We start from the raw sequence: 17,577 nt of genomic DNA on the forward strand, positions 1-17,577 counted from the left end.
GGGAATCGAACCTGGGGCCTCCGGTAAGAGGCGGGCATGCTACCCCTACACCGTGGGACCGGCTGGTTACTTTTAGGTCTCCTTATTTTCGAATTTGACTTAAGGCATTCTGCATTCGAATCCCAGCACTGACAGAGTTAAGAACGGCATGGGATCGGGAGGATACAACCTTGTTTGGGTGCAGTAGAGTTTTCCTTGAGTCTCCCGTAATCGAAATATCTACGGCCTGGAAGGTAGTCACCTTCACGGAGTGTAGTACGAAAGTGGTTCCTTTTTTAAGAAGACAAAAAATAAATATTCTTCTTCCTCACAAACGAAGAATGATATCAATTTTACGAACAGTTTCAATAATGCAGCTGATGTATGTTAAGAGTACAGAAGCTATGATTGTACATGGTAACAATCAAAACCAACAATATCTACTGAAGGTCCGTCACCGGACTCGGTAGGACCAGCTTTCTTTTTATATCCACCGGGCGAGTTGGCCGTTCGGCTAGGGGCGCACAGCTGTGGGCTTGCATCCGGAAGATAGTGGGTTCAAACACCACTATCAGCAGCCCTAAAGATGGTTTTCTGTGGTTTCCCATTTTCACACCAGGAAAAGGCTGGGGCTGTACCTTAATTAAGGCCACGGCCGCTTCTTCCCACTCTCAGCCCTTTCCTTTCCCGTCGTTGCCATATGACCTATGGTGCGACGTAAAGCAAATTCTAAACAAAAAAATAAAAAAATGTCCACACCCCCTTCCAAGGAAAGTTGTATCCACACTACTGGCCTGGACTTACACCCCACCCACTGAAATTATTTTGTGGGTACGCCACTGCATCCACTCACCATTTAAGGTACAAGGTAAGCTCGAAGAATGGTTGGATACTCAAAATACACCACCATAAATGATGCGATTATGGCTCAAAAGTATAAAGAAAGGTAAGGGACGGGATCTGTGTTTTAAGTTGAATCCATATCAATAGAACGTGACTTCCCATTTTAAAAATGTTTCATGTATCGACTGCGATTCAAGCCTGGGACATCCTGATGAGAAGATAGAACTATTGGAACTGAGTTATCACGCCCGCCAATTACAAAATAGTTACCCGCACTTTTGATGGTGCCATTTGAGGTTCCAATCAGTCCCCGGGCATTTGACAAAATATATAGGCCTACCTGTCGAACTTAGGCACAACTCCACGATTGTCTTGCTATTTTAAAAGTAAAGAAACATTTTCATAACTTACCGAGGATGCACATGGTGTTGGCTTCTCAGTGACAGAACGGTCCCTCTTCAAAAAAGTTACTTATATGGCACAAAATGAGGAACTAACGTGCAGCTCACAATCCTGTCACAGTCTTCCCAGCGCTGCAACTTAAACACAGCACATCTCTCAACCACGGTACAACCCGAGGATCCCTAGGACATTGTTCTTTCCTGGAACCGATATGCAAAAGCTGACATGATGTTGTAAGCTTGCAACTGTTTCTGGACGTGGCCCCCCGTTATCTCGGTGGTCACGTTCCGGCCCCCTACTGAGTAATCCGTTGCTAATTGCCCCTTTCTTCATGTCTTGACATTTGTCAACACACGGTTACATTCTCAATACTGAGGCCTCTACAGGGCAATATCCCCGCGCATCACAATCCTAAGTGTCTTCCTTTCATTCAAGCAGTACAAATATGGATAATTATGTATGGCCCTATTGAGCCCTGCTAGTAGATTCTTGTCGCTACGTTAACTTAACATTTCGGCGTACGTTTTTAAGTTGTTCGTACTGTACGTAAAATAACGGCTGATCATTGCTCTAGTTTCAGGAAATATTTTGGGGGGGGGCCGGCCCCACTGCCCCCCCCCCCCTTTGGCTACGCCAGTGCCTCAGAGCTACACGCTGGATTACAGAATGGGACGGGATTAGAACTCTCATCTTTATCTAGCTCCAGTTTCTACTCTGAAAGAATTTCTTGACCGGGGACGATATTTATATTACGCTACACAAAATAAAATTGCTTAGAGCATCTATTTGAAAGGTCTTGAAAGTATTCTTAGTAAATTACCTACTTTTAAAGTGTATTAGGTTTTTGTACGTTTCTTCTTCTTCTGCTTTATCATAGAATCATTTTCCAAACTTTGTATTTGCAGTTTTGAATGTTTACCTTTTTTTAGGTGCATGGGCATCATTGCTACATTTACAGGAGGGAAACACGTGAACTATTCTAGTGCAGGATCTTTCTAGAGAAGATGTATATGTGCAGAGCTGAGTCACACAGCTGGACCCTCTTGGTATCTCAGTCCTTGGAGAAAACTGAACAGAAGCCCAGGTAGTGTCTTCAAGACAGATATTCTCGCCAAAGAGAAAAGATAATCAAGAAGGAGATTTGCATTTTCTCAGAAACCACCAGTAAATAAAATACAAAGAGCTGGAAAGTGTGACGAGAAATATGCGCCACTAGCGCAGTTGCCCGACGTTGAAAATTGAGTCCTTGTAATAAGATGTAAAAACTTTTTGAAGGAAATAGCCTATGAAGTATCAAATAGTAGTCCCATTGAGGTTTTAACTCTTGGGCAGCATGCTAACCAGATGTGGCATGACCAAAGAGAAAATCGGTTGACAGCTTCCAAGTTTGGTCCAGTCATTAAACGTTTAACTTATACCCCTTTCCATAACCCCGTCAAAACATTTTTATACCAAAAAATCTCATTTCTTTTCAAATTCTGAGCAATGTACAGACAAATAGATATAGATTTACATATTTACATTTCATATTGTGCTATATTACGTTCGACTCATTGGCTGAATGGTCAGCATTGAGGCCTTCGGTTCAGAGGGTCCCAGGTTTGATTCCTGGCTGCGTCAGGGATTTCAATTGTGCCTGATTAATTCTTCTAGCTCGGGGACTGGGGGTTTCTGTTTGCTCTTCAAAAACTTGCAGCGTGCTTCATTTAAATGACTGATCTTCAACTTCTTCAGGATTTTAGGATCTTAGATCACGCAGTGCTAATCCCTGTAGTGTTATAGTGCTTCTTGAACTGCTTTTAGTGAAAGACTTATCCTTCACTTATTGTTTTCCTATGCATTGTTTTATATTTTTATTTACTTGGCTGATGATGACCCAGAATAGAGGTCGAAACCAGTACCGCTTTTAATCAAATATGAATGTAATATTTACATTTCTTATTTCCTTGTATTGAATAGGTTGAACCACTTTATTTCTTGTTTTCAATTGAATTGGTGATACAGTTCATTACGGAACATTATGAAATTTCTATCTTTAAATCAAGTGTTAATACCTCAAAGTGATTGAAATATTTCTGCTAATAGTAAACATAGGATACTGAACAGTGCGATAGGACTTGCATTCAAAGTGATTGAAGTATTTCTGTAGATAGTGAACTTAGAATTTTGAACAGTGCATTAAGACTTGTATCTTTCAAATGAAATTTGAATATTAGGAAAACATAAGTCCACGTGTGAATTAACTTACAGTTTCACGGTGTCTTTAAATGAACCCAGGACTAGGAGCATTATAAAGTATTATAAAGCCTTACTAGCATTATTATTCGTGTCTGAACGTGAACATGACAGTGCGTGTGAACAGAATTAATTTCACAGGCAAAGCATTAAACTTCCTCTATCAAAGTGAAGCATCACAACAGTGATAAATTAACTTTGTAAATACATGCAAAACAGTCACAAAGCTGTAGAACTCTACAAATAATTGTGCTATATTCTTCGAACGGTAAAAGCTTAAGTGAACTATTTGTGAACAATATAATAATTTGTACCAAGTGTCACGTACGTTGAAAGAGTGCGGGTTCGATTCCATTGGCATTCGGCTGCATGAAAGTTAATTGCTATATTTTCTCAAGTGAACCATTTATTTGCCTTAAGGAAACATTTGTTTTCGATTTCATTGACATTCAATACAGCATCAGTGCATTTATTTTCTTCAGTTCAGAAATTACAACCTCAGACTAACACGTCTTATATGTCCAAGGGCTTAAGTACGTGCGTTCACGCTATTCTTCCGAGTGAGTGATCTCGTCGAACCAAACCCCTAGACCTCCAAAATCTTCAGGAACTTCCAGAATTTCTAGAACTTGTAGAGCTTTGCTCGTTGGAGTATACGTGGTTCCACGGTGCCGAGAGAAGTAGCAGAGCAACATCTTCTACTGTACTGAGGTGATATGAACTGTACTTTTCACAATAAAACGAGCAGTTTTGAAAAATTTTTAGAACTTCATTCAAAGCAAATCCTCTCACTCTGTGTACCACATCAATTTAATGTGCCGTGCACGCCCTGTGAAGAAAACAGTAGAAAGCCGGAAGGGGTTTCCAGGGTTTCTCGGGAAATAAGAAAGGAAATCAGCAGTTACAATTTTTATTAAATAAATGATCTAGAAATAACAACAAGAATTAGGAAAATTTTAACAATGATTACATTATATTTCAGCACTTGGCCTTGAGCTAAAAAGTTGCCACAGGCTGTGCGAATAAGGACAAATAAGTAGGACTGTGTCTTACGACAGCTGTGAAATGAGATTACACTCTTAACCATAGAATTACGTTGAAGGCTGGTTAAAAACCAGACCGAATCAAGTGGAATAACTATGAACAATTAATAAAGGTAAAGCTATCAAAATAACAGGGTTAAATGTAAGAAATTTTGAGAAAATTTACGCTGTAGCAGAACAGTTCTGGAATTGAATTTTTGCACACGATTCTCCGCCGGGGAGTAATAAGTTCAAGAAAGAGGGACCTTTTGTCCAGTAACTTCATTATTCATTTAAGAGCTGCAGTTAATATGTTTCTAGACGAACCAGCCGACGTCTGGATAAAGCGTGTCCATAGGCACAGTTAGCTAAAACAGTCATTAAAAATAATTCAGTAGATCCTGGTGCAAAGACCAAACCCTAAGCTGGTGTTGTTTTCATGTCCAAATGTAAAGTACGAGGCCGACAGGGCCACGTCAGTGCAGCTAGCTGGCTGGCAGTCATGCTTGAAGCGAACCAGACCTGAGCGAAGAAGGCGAGGTAAATGACCTCAAGTTGACTACAGCAAAGAAAGCACGCTGAAGAAAAGCCGCTAATCCATATGCGTGAAGTTAATATGTTTCTAATGAAGGTACAGCATAGTAGCTGCTGCAGAACATCAGCGGCGATTCCGGCCAAATCCGGAATGATAAGGCGAAGCATTCCAGTGGGCATGTCCCTTAAATAGCACTAAGGAAGATTCCAGATGCGACGCAACATAGTACTGCAAAACTAACATAAGTAATTTACAAACTGTGCATGGAAATCTTAACAAAAAATAACGAAATAATAAGAAAAAAGGGGACCCAGAAAGAATATCTTTTAAAAATTTACAATTAATAAATATAATCAGTACAAAATACAAATAACGAAAAGAACCAATGAAAAGACAAGAAAGCGCGGAAGGATATACTGTCGGTACCAATCAAGAGAAAAGCTGCCAGTGATGTAAGCAGTCATGTTAAGGTGCTGCAAGCAATCAAAAACCAAGAAGGAATGACGTAGGGCAGCGCAAAAGTGAAGGAAAATACGAACAGAGTCCGTTTAACTTGTGACATGAGTGCACGTCGAAGGAAACTTGTAATCAATTAACGAAAAGTAGCCAGACCGAAAAAAGGTAAGAACAACATGTAACATAGTTTTAGAAAGATAGGAAAGGTACCGAAACAGCGAAAATGATAAACAAATGGTACGTTGATGAACCACCGTGCGTGCTCTTCAAGCCTAGAGTATGGGCATTTCCTGTTACAGTATATGCCTTCTAATTTACTGCATCATGAGCATTAATTCAGTGCCTTTACCAAAGATAACTTGGAGCAAGTTGTTAATTAACACTCATGATATTGATTGCATTGAATAGGAGGAATAATTAAATAATATTTGTATTAATGTAAGATTACAATTATTATCCGAAACACCCTCCCATCCCTTGTTTTGGTTAACAGAGGTTCTACTTTATATGAGTTAATGGGCCATGAGACGTGGAGGTTTCACGTTCAGTTGCCCTTAATTATTCCTAATAATTTATTGTTTTCCTCCCATCATTCCAGATAACCGAGATTGGAGATCCCGACTTGAACAGATGATCAGTCATCGCAAAGGTATAGAGGACGCCCTGTCAACGACAAGGGTTCAGCTAGATAAGTTACAGGAAGAAATAACCCAAGTTCTTGATAAAATAAATAACAGAGAAAAATACCTCAACAGTCAGCTAGAAGCAGTTCTTGCTCAGTATCACGATGTTGAGGTAAGTGCAGTAAGGATGCAGTTCTGATATTGAGGGATTCTGGATTGGGGGTGTGGTTTCCATTGCTTTCAGAAATTATCCATAAACAACTTTCTGACATTTTCCCATCTTGCCTTCTTGCATTTTGCTTGGTCTTCGGCATCAGCAGGATGCTCACATGACCTTCCTCAGGCAGTCCACCCACCGCCCGTCCGTCTGAGTTAAGTGTAAGTGCCCAACACGGCCCTACAGCTCTGATCTCCTCATTCTATCACAATATGAAAGTATTAAATGCATTACAATCCGAAAGAGCCATCATCAGTACATGTTTAAAACATTCAAAAATTATCAACGTGTTCAGATAACTAACTGGCTACATGACGCATAGTAAAGGAGAATTAAATTACACAGCATTTTAACACCTTTAGCACAAACCAAAACATAAGATATAAACAAAAGAACATCAGGTTGTGGAGCAGGCATGGGCCAATGGGATCCGTAGGTTGCGGGTTTCTAGAAAAATCAACGGTGGTCCCTTGATCTGCGATATTATTTTCGAAAATAAACATTACAAAATAGGTTCTCATATCTCAAGGACTATTCCTTTAAGTCAAACATAATGCAACTTGCAGAATAAGAACCACATGACAACATTAAGTGAAAATTACGGCGTTTTCAAATAATCGTGCTACTCCGATGCCAAAAACGCTTATGATATCGGGCAGAGGGAAACCTAGCGTGCATCAAGTGACGCAAAGTTACTGGAGGCAAACCCCAAGGGGAAAAAAACTAATCTACTAATTACACTGTTTACAAAACCAAAAGAAAAGGGGAATGCCTCCAAAAGCAAACAGGCAGGCCCAGCTAAAAAGCTCTGGCATCTTAATAATTGAGTGGCGAGTCTGGGAGAGTAGGGGTAAACTCCTGTGTGAGAAGAAATACAAACATTGAATTTAAATTAAGGTGGAAAAGAAACCAACAGTGCTTACCCCAAGGCAGGCCATCCTGGGAGGGAGGATCGCCAAAGTGCGTCCGTTTGCTGGATTCACGAGAAACGAAAAAGGCCACGAAATCTTGCCTCGCTCTCTTAAGAAGGGCGAGGCTGGCCCCGGTCCGATCACCAGGTAACCAGTCAGGCCAGAGAAGCTTACCTCTAGCCACCCAGATCCACCAATCAGAACCCATCATCAAGTTGCAATGTTTTCACAATATTCCAGAACATCACCTAACCCTAATTGCGAACTTTCCATCTTCCAAAATTAGTAAAAACATACTTCTAGAATTGACACACGCCCTGTTCCGAAAGTCAGCGTATGACGGAAATGTTCCAGAATATCATCTAACAATAATGATAAGAACCCTTATAATTAAGTTACATGGCCAAATACAACTCTTTTCTTTCTCCACAAAACCTATCACATTTTGAACGATTCCAGTGTTGATAATGTGAGATCATGACATATACAGTAAACTGTGTTCATTGTACTCCTTTAGTTAAATACGGGATGATCTTAGTGACGACCATTACAGAGAGTTGTGTCTAATGATAATCTCGAGTGATCTTTGAAGTTCCTATACTCGCGTCAAAGTATAAGAAGGGTTGTGTAAGAAGGGAGGAAAAATGTTGTGGAGCCTGTGCAGGATTCTCCTGGTCATCAGTTGCTTGGTTATGTATGTACAGTCACATTCATTGTCTGAGGCGAAATCGGTACTTGATTTATCACCTTGATCGGAATCACAGTCCATGAAGTCCGAGAGATCACCAATTTGCTCGCCAGTCATCAGCTATATGGCTCTTTATTTTCACTGTCGTTTCTTGTGCGATTGCTATTGTTGTTGTAGTTTTCAATATGATAGATTTTACAATTTTGGATGTTTGACACCCCTGCAGATATTTTAATAATAATAATAATAATAATAATAATAATAATAATGTTATTTGTTTTACGTCCCACTAACTACTTTTTAAGGTCTTCGGAGATGCCGAGGTGCCAGAATTTAGTCCCGCAGGAGTTCTTTTATGTGCCAGTAAATCTACCGACACGAGGCTGTTGTATTTGAGCACCTTCAAATACCACTGGACTGAGCCAGGATCGAACCTGCCAAGTTGGGGTTAGAAGGCCAGCGCCTTAACCATCTGAGCCACTCAGCCTGGCCCAGATATTTTTAGAACAAACAAAATGCATCTCTTGGTTCTTGTATTATGTATGTGTGCCCTCCAGTGTTCATTTTTACTCCATTTGTAAGCGTGTGGTAATAGAAATTATAAAATTTTCCAACTTTTATTTTCCTCAATATTTTTTTTTTTTAAATCTTTTATTAGGGTTCTTTATGGTCACTTTAACTCCAAGGTTTTATCGCGATGTATCAGTGCATATTTAAAACATAAAATAACCATCAATTTATTGGGATAAACATAACCTGAACACAATACACCCTTAATTATTTAGATTTAACAACCAAAGGGTCCATTGGAAATCTCGCTTATGACGTCTACCGTAAACCTACTCAGACAAGCAACGTTATCAAACTCACTTCTGTACGTCCCAGAGCCCAGGAAAGAAAAAGCAGCATTCTACAGTCTGGCCTATACAGCTCTTGATATCCTCTATCAAGGTGAAATTATGGAAAAGAATTAAACACCATTTACACCATAGTCCAACACAGCGGATACAATAAGACCTTTTTTAACAAAATCATTAATAAGATCAGAAGCACGCCAAACTCTATATTAAGCAAACGCAACAAGAAAAACATTTACGCATCATTCACATTCAATAGCAATAAGTTACACCAGATCACATATTTGTTTAAGAGGCATAATATTAATGTCGCATTTAAATTCTTTTTTTAAGAATTTGTTTTACATTGCACCAACACACGTCTTACGGCGACAATGGGATAGGAAAGGCCTAGGAGTGGGAAGGAAGCAGCCTTGGCCTTAAGTAAGGTACAGCCCCAGCTTTTACTTGATGTGAAAATGGGAAACCACGGAAAACCATCTTCAGGGCTGCCGACAGTGGGGTTTGAATCCACTATCTCCCGGATGCAAGCTCACAGGTGTGCACCCCTAACAGCATGGCCAACTCGCCTGGGTCGCATTTAAAACGAATAAGACCTAAACCAAACCAAACCCCATGGCACTACAGACCTTGAAGGTCCTTGGCCTACCAAGCGACTGCTGCTCAGCCCGAAGGCCTACAGATTACGAGGTGTCGTGTGGTCAGCATGACGAATCCTCTCGGCCGTTATTCTTGGCTTTCTAGACCGGGGCCGCTATGTCACCGTCAGATAGCTCCTCAATTCTAATCACGTAGGCAGAGTGGACCTCGACCTCGAACCAGCCCTCAGGTCCAGGTAACAATCCCTGACCTGGCCGGGAATCGAACCCGGGGCCTCCGGGTAAGAGGCAGGCATGCAACCCCTACACCATGGGGCCGGCTAATAAGACCTAAAGCTAATATATATTTTTAACACCCACATTGCTAGTACCTTAAATAATTCCTAAATTCAGGAGTTTACAATCTTAAATGTATTAACTGTGATGCAAGCTTGATAGGTCACACATTAGATATCAGCAAAGGTACCAACTTTTAGGAATAAAAAAATAGGAAGATTTTTTAATTCTTGGATTTCATCACATGTATTGCGCCACGGTCTAAGTGAAAAAAGGACAGGATAAAAGGCGTGCATAGCTACAGTTACAACGTGATTTGATCGTTAAATTTAGAATCTTAAACTTAAAAAAACATTCATGTGGTTACAAGAAAATGTACTTAATCAGTCTCATTTATGACACATGCATAAGAATAATAATACAGTCGATATCTCGAACTAACTTACATTTGTCCTATTCTTCACGTGTATTTCTCGAAGCAAACATTTCCTCCCTTGAAGCAAAAACTACTCTGTAACTCGAATTTGAGGAACAGTTAACAAGTAAAGGAAACTAATATGATCGGAACTTGTAGTGATCAGCAAATCGGCGCATCCCAGGTGGCGGATAGGGGGCTCCTAACTGGCTTGCCGGCGGACTTGAGGGAAATAAAATACCTCTTGCGGACCAAACGCCCTACCCCCTGTGGGTGGGGAACGCAGACGAAGAATATACCCGCGGTATCCCCTGCATGTCGTAAGAGGCGACTAAAAGGGGCCCAAGGGGCCCTCAACTTGGGAGTGTGGGTTGGCGACCACGGGGCCCTTAGCTGAGTCCTGGTATTGCTTCCACTTACTTGTGCCAGGTTCCTCACTTTTGTCTATCCTGTCCGACCTCCCTTGGTCGACTCTTGTTCTTTTCCGACCCCGACGATATTAGAGAACTCGAGGCCTATAGAGCGTTCCAACCTTAAATTGCAGTACAGCATAGATGGAGCGCGCTGTTGCGAAATCGACCCGTGAAGATCACGCTCGAGTGTGACTCAAACAGGGCGTCACAGTCACACATTTTTCGTTTTTAATTTTGTAATTTTAAGTTCATTCATTCATAAATTAATATTTGTAGGATGGTAAAATAAAAGAACATACCTTAATCACGGGCGTTGCTCTCAGACATTGGTCGTACACATTCTATCATTTCTGCAAGGCCTGATGTTCCCCCTTTGAATGAACCGGGTTCGGGAGATGAACTTGAGGATGATCCGGACGATGAAGAAAGTCGTATTAAAACTTTTCATCGTCGACATCGTCCTGTAATTCGTCTGCTTTCCACAAATCTCTTTCATTTTTCTTTACTTCGTTCACATAATTTGCCCAAATGTCTCATGTTTTTATGACATAAAAATGTTAGTTCAACATTTGGAATAAAACCATGTTCATTATCCGCGTGGACTAAGGCAAATCACGGTCCTCGGCTTTTCGGTGGCCTAAGTCCCTAATTTACCCCTTCAATGACGGCGTGCCATGCACTTTTCACTGTCGTATCCTTCCATTATTTTGTCACTGTCTTCCCAATATTTACCCACGATTCATCTGTGTAAATTATAGCTTTATTTTGTGCCCTCAAACGTTTTATCTCCGTGAGATATCTGTGCCTCCAATTAATAATTTCATCGGTTTCAATGAAAGCTGCTTTATTACCCCGTCTTAAATAACGGAAGCCTATATCATGTAAGAAGCGATACAACGTAGTTTTGGAAAATCGTGGCAAAGAATCTTCTCCATTTACCCGACTGAAAATCACGTTCAATGTCGGTAGTATGTTAGCAAATAAAAGAGAGTGAACCACCCGACGCACTCTACTTCGCACAATTTCATCATAGGCCTATTTAATTTTCCTTACATTTTCCTGCCGTCCTTCCCTTTTTTGCTTTTTTTTGCGGGAGTTCGCAAAGGACCATGTGTGTGTTCCTTACTTATAGCATAGATTGTTCTTTCGGAACAACCTGTAGCTTTAGCTGTTTCACTGACTGCACTGCTCATATTCATATTCTTAAAGAACTAATCCAGGACACTCATTATAATATTGCGTTCATTTCCCCTGAGTTTACCTACGGAACGTTTCTTTTTAATTTGACGATCCACTGTACATCCTTCTGCACTTTTTCTTCGAACTAAGAACCCCCCGCACGAGCACGAACTGACAACTACACAGACTACACAAACACAACAAACATAATCCACTTGTCCTCAAGAACTATACATTTATCTCTGACTTTGCCCAGCTCCATCGCTAAATGGTTAGCGTGCTGGTGTTTGGTCCAGAGGGCCCCGGGTTCGATTCCCGGCCGGGTCGGGGATTTTAACCTTCATTGGTTAATTCGAATGGCTCGGGGGCTGGGTGTGTGTGCCGTCTTCAGCATTAGAATTCATCACAGGTAGGGTCCCATTCTTACAGACGTGCAGGTCGCCTATGCGGCGTCAACTCGAAAGACCTGCACTCAGCCTCTTCGGAGGCCACACACCATGAAATATTATATATCACTGATCTTTATTTAATCAGTCTTATAATACTGATTAAATAAACACCATTGCGCACGGCTGTCAGTGTATTTAAAAGCTCGGCCAGCCGAGTCACTCCTGAAACGTAAACACACGGGACGTTCTCCCTGTCATAAATTAAGAGATAACGGGATAAGGACTTGAGGTATGATTTAAATATAACTTCCATATCCGAAGACCGTTTGCTTTGCGTTAACCACGCCATGATCATTCTGCACATTTTCTTCGAAATTAGATCCCCACGCACGAGCACGAACTCACGAACAACACAAACGAAATACACTTTTCCTCAAGAATTGTACATATGTCACTGATATGTATTTAATCACTATTATACATACTACTGACGAAATGAGCACTGCACTGCACTGCATGCGACTGTCTGGAAATGCTAAAAGCGCATGTTTGGGAGATCACCACCGGTACTTCAGCCAGCCAGCCAGACAGCCAGCCGAGTCACGCGCGAAACCAAAATTCAAGGAGATATTCTTCCTGTTACAAATTAAGAACTAAGCAAGATAAGAACTTCGGGATTGTTTTAAAAATAACTACCATATCTGAAGACCATTTGCCTCGCTTTGACCCCCCATGCAAATTCAGTAGGAAAGACGCTGGCCAGCGACTGAATTTTTCGTGCCTGCACATAAAATTCCCTGAACATGACTGAAAATAAACGCATATACTGCATTTTGTTTTCATTTAAATTTAAATATAAACTTATTCACATCGAGCTGAAATGTTGCTTTACCAGCAGTGAAAAAATTAGGAAAATAATGAATATAAAATAGGAGTTATGACATGATAAGTTCTACGCAATGAAGATTTTTCATTTGGCGAAACTTTCCATTATATTACCACTTTCACACTAAATTATTTTTTTACACTTTTTCTGTTAACGGCATCAAATGCGCCTTGAAATTCTGTACATAACACGATATTCACCCATTTTAACCGATAACATTCTGATTTACGGATATTTGGCAAACCCGCTGCGTTAGAGTAGGACAGCGCTACCCGCAAAACATGGGAGAAGGAAAGAGACGGAATTATCCCATTACTGCTGTACTGCAATTTAAGGTTGGAACGCTCTATAGGGAGTCTTTCATTTTCATGCCCTTCGTGGCCCTTGCCTTTTTCCTCCATTACTTCATTTTTCGAAGTGATGAATCCCTTCCTTTTCTTCTTTTTTCTCTCTCTACCCCCTGCGGGTGGGGGACGCAGACGAAAAATACACCCACGGTATTCCCTGCCTGTCGTGAGAGGCGACTAAAAGGGGTGACCAAGGGATGATTGTATGAGAACCATGAAACTAATTTTGATTAGTACCGTCATGCAGGGAACACCATGGGTCGCCTTTACTTGCGAGTAGTACCACAATATTAGGTACACAATAGGTTTGTGCTTAGTAGCAGCAGAGAGAGGGTCACTGTGGGTTTCCAGTACCCATGAGTCGTACCCACAGGAGCGACACCGTGGGTCTGTGTTGCCTGTGATTAGTACTTACTATGTGAAGAACAGTACAGGAATACTGGCGCCCGTGATTAGTACACCTAGGTGAGGAACCCTATCGGTTTGCGTTGGCTATGAGTGGCACCATTGTGTGAGAACACCATGGGTCTGCGTTACCTGTGCGACGTACAATACTTGTGAGTAGTACCATAATGTGTGGAACACCATGAGTCTTCGCTATTTTTGATTAGTACCCCAACATGACAGATACCATGGTTCTACTTTACAAGCGATAAGTACCATTCTGAGGGGCCTTTGACCCGGATTTTGGACCCCTTTAGACATCAAGCATCCTCGATTCAAGATTGTGCTTTATGAGTGGTCCCTTGTTCAGTAACACTATTATTTAGATCTTTTTTTGAGTCGTCCACTGTTTTTTTTTTGTGTTCTTTTTTGGGGTTCGTGTCCATCTATTCATTCTTCATGACATTTTTTATTTTGGTCAGTGGATGATTTTGAACTTTTTGTTTCTCATTTCATTTCGTACCATTAGGGGCCAATGACCTTGATGTTAGGCCCCTTTAAACAACAAGCAGCATTATCATCTTAATCAGTCTTTTAGATTGTAATTGAACGAGGTACACAGTCAATACGGATCCCTAGTCCCAGGATCTGCCAACACTACCACTGGGCAGTAGACAGTCGTAATCTGGTGTAACTTCAGCCATCAGTAATTTCTCCCTAGAATTGCCCAGGCCCGCCCTCTTGCCTCCAGTGTTGTTTTGTTGGTGCCACTAGTAAGACACAGTATGGCGAGCATTAAGTTTATATCTGTTGAAATGATCTGGTGATGAACTCATCCCAGATTTAGATAGTGAAAGTGATGAGGATGAAACAACAGTGCGCGATAATGTTGAAATACCAGACAGTGTTCCTCTATCCTGGAACAGATTTGAAAGTATCATGATGATTTTAGCGACAGCACTAACTGTGTAAACAGTTCAGACCTTGCTCTATGTCCCTTCATGAGAAAAACTTGTAAATGGCCGAAATAGGTTTTCTTCTATTTACTACTCTTTAATTCTTTCCATCTCTTCCAGAAGTCCAATACCCAGACAAACATTACCTATCTACAGTTCATACAGACAGTTTCCAGATACTATCTTGAAGGTCATAATCCTCCTGCCACTGTCCCAGTCTCAGCCTCTCCAGCTCTCTCCAACACGTCATCACTAGCGTCCACCTCACCGCATTCCATTCACCAGCCCCCCCGTCACGTCTGGATGGAAAAGTGAATAAACATGTTCTGTTCAAGTTTCCACCACTGAAAACTGACCCTTACCCCACAAGAAGATGTAGAGTTTGTCTCAAAAAGAAAAAAAGTATGTGACACAAGATGGTACTGCAGGAAGTGTGGTGTCGCCCTGCACCCTGGAGCATGTGACACCAGATATCACACCTTAACCACTTGACGTACTTTGACGGATCTGTCCGTCCTGGCTCTCGACTTCACTCCGGTACAAAGACGGATCTCCCCGTCTGCGCATAGTGTTTATCTCTGTCCCCGCTCCAAACCGGTTTCCTTTGTGAGAAGATTTGATATTAGTAAGGTAACCTCTTGATAGATGGAAGCACTGTTTTATTCTCTTGATGTATTCGATAAACACTTCTGTGCAGTTATTCCATGGAAAAAATAACCTGAATCTTAGCAACCTCATCGTAAGCGAGATCATGGCTGCCTCCGAGTTGAGTGACAAAGCGATTATAAGGGAATTTTTAGAAGAGAGTGACGTTGATATAGAAATAAGCTACGAAGAATTGAATGGAAGTGAAAGTAGTTCGTGTGACAGTGAGGTGAGCGCTGGTAGGGGTGAACCAAGTGCACTTTTGCTGTCAAATATGTTACTGAATTTTAAATCTACATCTGATGCCACGCCAACGGCTTCTAATCATATTTTACATGATAGGGAATGGAACTGGAGGCATGTAAGTAATACTCCAGAGTATCATTCATGCGTCGCAACTGGTGAATAATAGTGTTGTTCAAAGGCACCTAGGACAATGCCCGAACGAACTGCCGGCTCCAACTAGATAGACAGGCCATAAGGCTCGCCAGTGACTTGTAGGCTGATCTGAACCTCGCAGCAGTGAGGCTATCGATGGTGTTGAATGAGTTAAACGTGTGTCAACATTGTGAATTATGGCCACGTCGTGTTGTATACCTGGTTGTAGAATCAACTACAGTTCAAAACAGCCTAATATTTCAGTGTTTAAGTTTCCTACTGACTTGTTTCGTAAACAAAAGTGGATCATAGCCATCCATGGAACTGAATTCATCCCTTCAGCAAGCTCGTGTTGTGTGCATAAAACACTTCAACGAAGTTTCGTAATTAGGGACGATTCTGTTAAAAGACCTGATGAGTCTATTTTAACTGTAAAACATAACCATTTAAAACTCTCAAACGACGCTATTCCTAAGTTTGAAAATGTGCCTGCCTATATGTCTAAAAATCTTCCAACACCGAGCAAAAATCCTATTCAATGACAAGAAGAAATTGAAAAACGGGAAGAGGAAGGAAAGAAAGAAAGCTGAGGAAGAATATGGCAGGATCAAGGACTTCGATGACGTTCAGGGTAATTTCAGTATTAAACGCAAATTAGATTTGGACAAAGTTTTCATCAATTTTAACAGCCAAAGTCTCTGTATTTTCAAAATGTATATGACTCAGGAAAATATTCCAAAAATTGGTATTTCCTTAACATTAAACGAGGCTCTTGATTTTAAAGCCATTAAACATGATATTTTCATGAGTGATAACCCTGATATACATGCATTAGGTGACGGCAGCCAAATATTAAAATGGTCAAATTAGAAAAGTATTTGTAACTTCCTGTTTAGACCTGCTTGTAACTCAAAAGTGACTGTCCACGACAAAATAGAATCTGTGCACAAAATAATCAATGAAATTGAAAGTGAAGTTGATGAGTGCATCATTACTGATAAATTATAATTTTGTAAGGAACAGTTAAATATACCCTTTGCAAAGAAAGTATCTTACTCCTGTACACTAATAAGATGGTTCACTTCAATATTTTTCGCATTTCCTGGAGCGTAAAAGAAGATAAGACAGTCATTGTTTCTTACAATGCCTCGCCCGGTTATTCACAGTCTTTTAGTGCAAAACTGTCCAGCTCCATGGCTAAATGGTTAGCGTGCTGGCCTTTGGTCACAGGGGTCCCGGGTTTGATTCCCGGCAGGTTTGGGAATTTTAACCTTAATTGGTTAATTTCGCTGGCACTGGGGCCATCCTCATCACGACGCGCAGGTCGCCTGCGGGCGTCAAATCGAAAGACCCGCACCTGGCAAGCCGAACTTGTCCTTGGACACTCCCGGCACTAAAAGCCATACGCCATTTCATTTCATTTTCACTGCAAAACTAGGCACGGGAAATTCAGGTATTGATGATTCACATTGGAATTACTTGAAAAAGAAACTAAAATTGTTAAAGGAGCATGAAAGATTTTGTAACTTGTTGGATGGAGTCTACGTAAAACATGAGCTGAACTATAAAGGAGGAAAGGTTTTATTTTTTGTTTTTGTTTTTGCTAGTGGCTTTACGTCGCACCGACTCAGATAGGTCTTATGGCGACGATGGGATAGGAAAGGCCTAACAGCTGGAAGAAAGCGGCCGTGTCCTTAATTAAGGTACAGCCCCAGCATTTGCCTGGTGTGAAAATGGGAAACTATGGAAAACCATCACCAGGGCTGCCGATAGTGGGATTCAAACCCACTATCTCCCGATGCATGTTCACAGCCGCACGCCCCAAACCGCACGGCCAAATCGCCCGGTAGGAGGAAAGGTAGAGGGAGTTGCTTTTAGTAGTAAAAGCGGAGAAAATAACACTACATTAGCTACAACTGCACAAACTTTTATGTTATCATCC

At 41.1% G+C, this 17,577-nt stretch overlaps 1 protein-coding gene across 2 annotated transcripts in view; it reads left to right on the forward strand.

Moving 5' to 3' along the window:
- The window catches only part of IFT57 (intraflagellar transport 57), a 175,299-nt gene that overhangs the window by 145,714 nt on the left and 12,008 nt on the right, over nt 1-17,577 (forward strand). For both annotated transcript variants that reach the window (XM_067154084.2, XM_067154083.2), the window contains exon 7: nt 6,071-6,267. In XM_067154084.2, coding sequence (XP_067010185.2) covers nt 6,071-6,267 — 197 coding nt within the window. The remainder of the gene's footprint in view (nt 1-6,070; nt 6,268-17,577) is intronic.

Source organism: Anabrus simplex, chromosome 9 (assembly GCF_040414725.1).
Source record: "Anabrus simplex isolate iqAnaSimp1 chromosome 9, ASM4041472v1, whole genome shotgun sequence".
Taxonomy (NCBI): domain Eukaryota; kingdom Metazoa; phylum Arthropoda; class Insecta; order Orthoptera; family Tettigoniidae; genus Anabrus; species Anabrus simplex.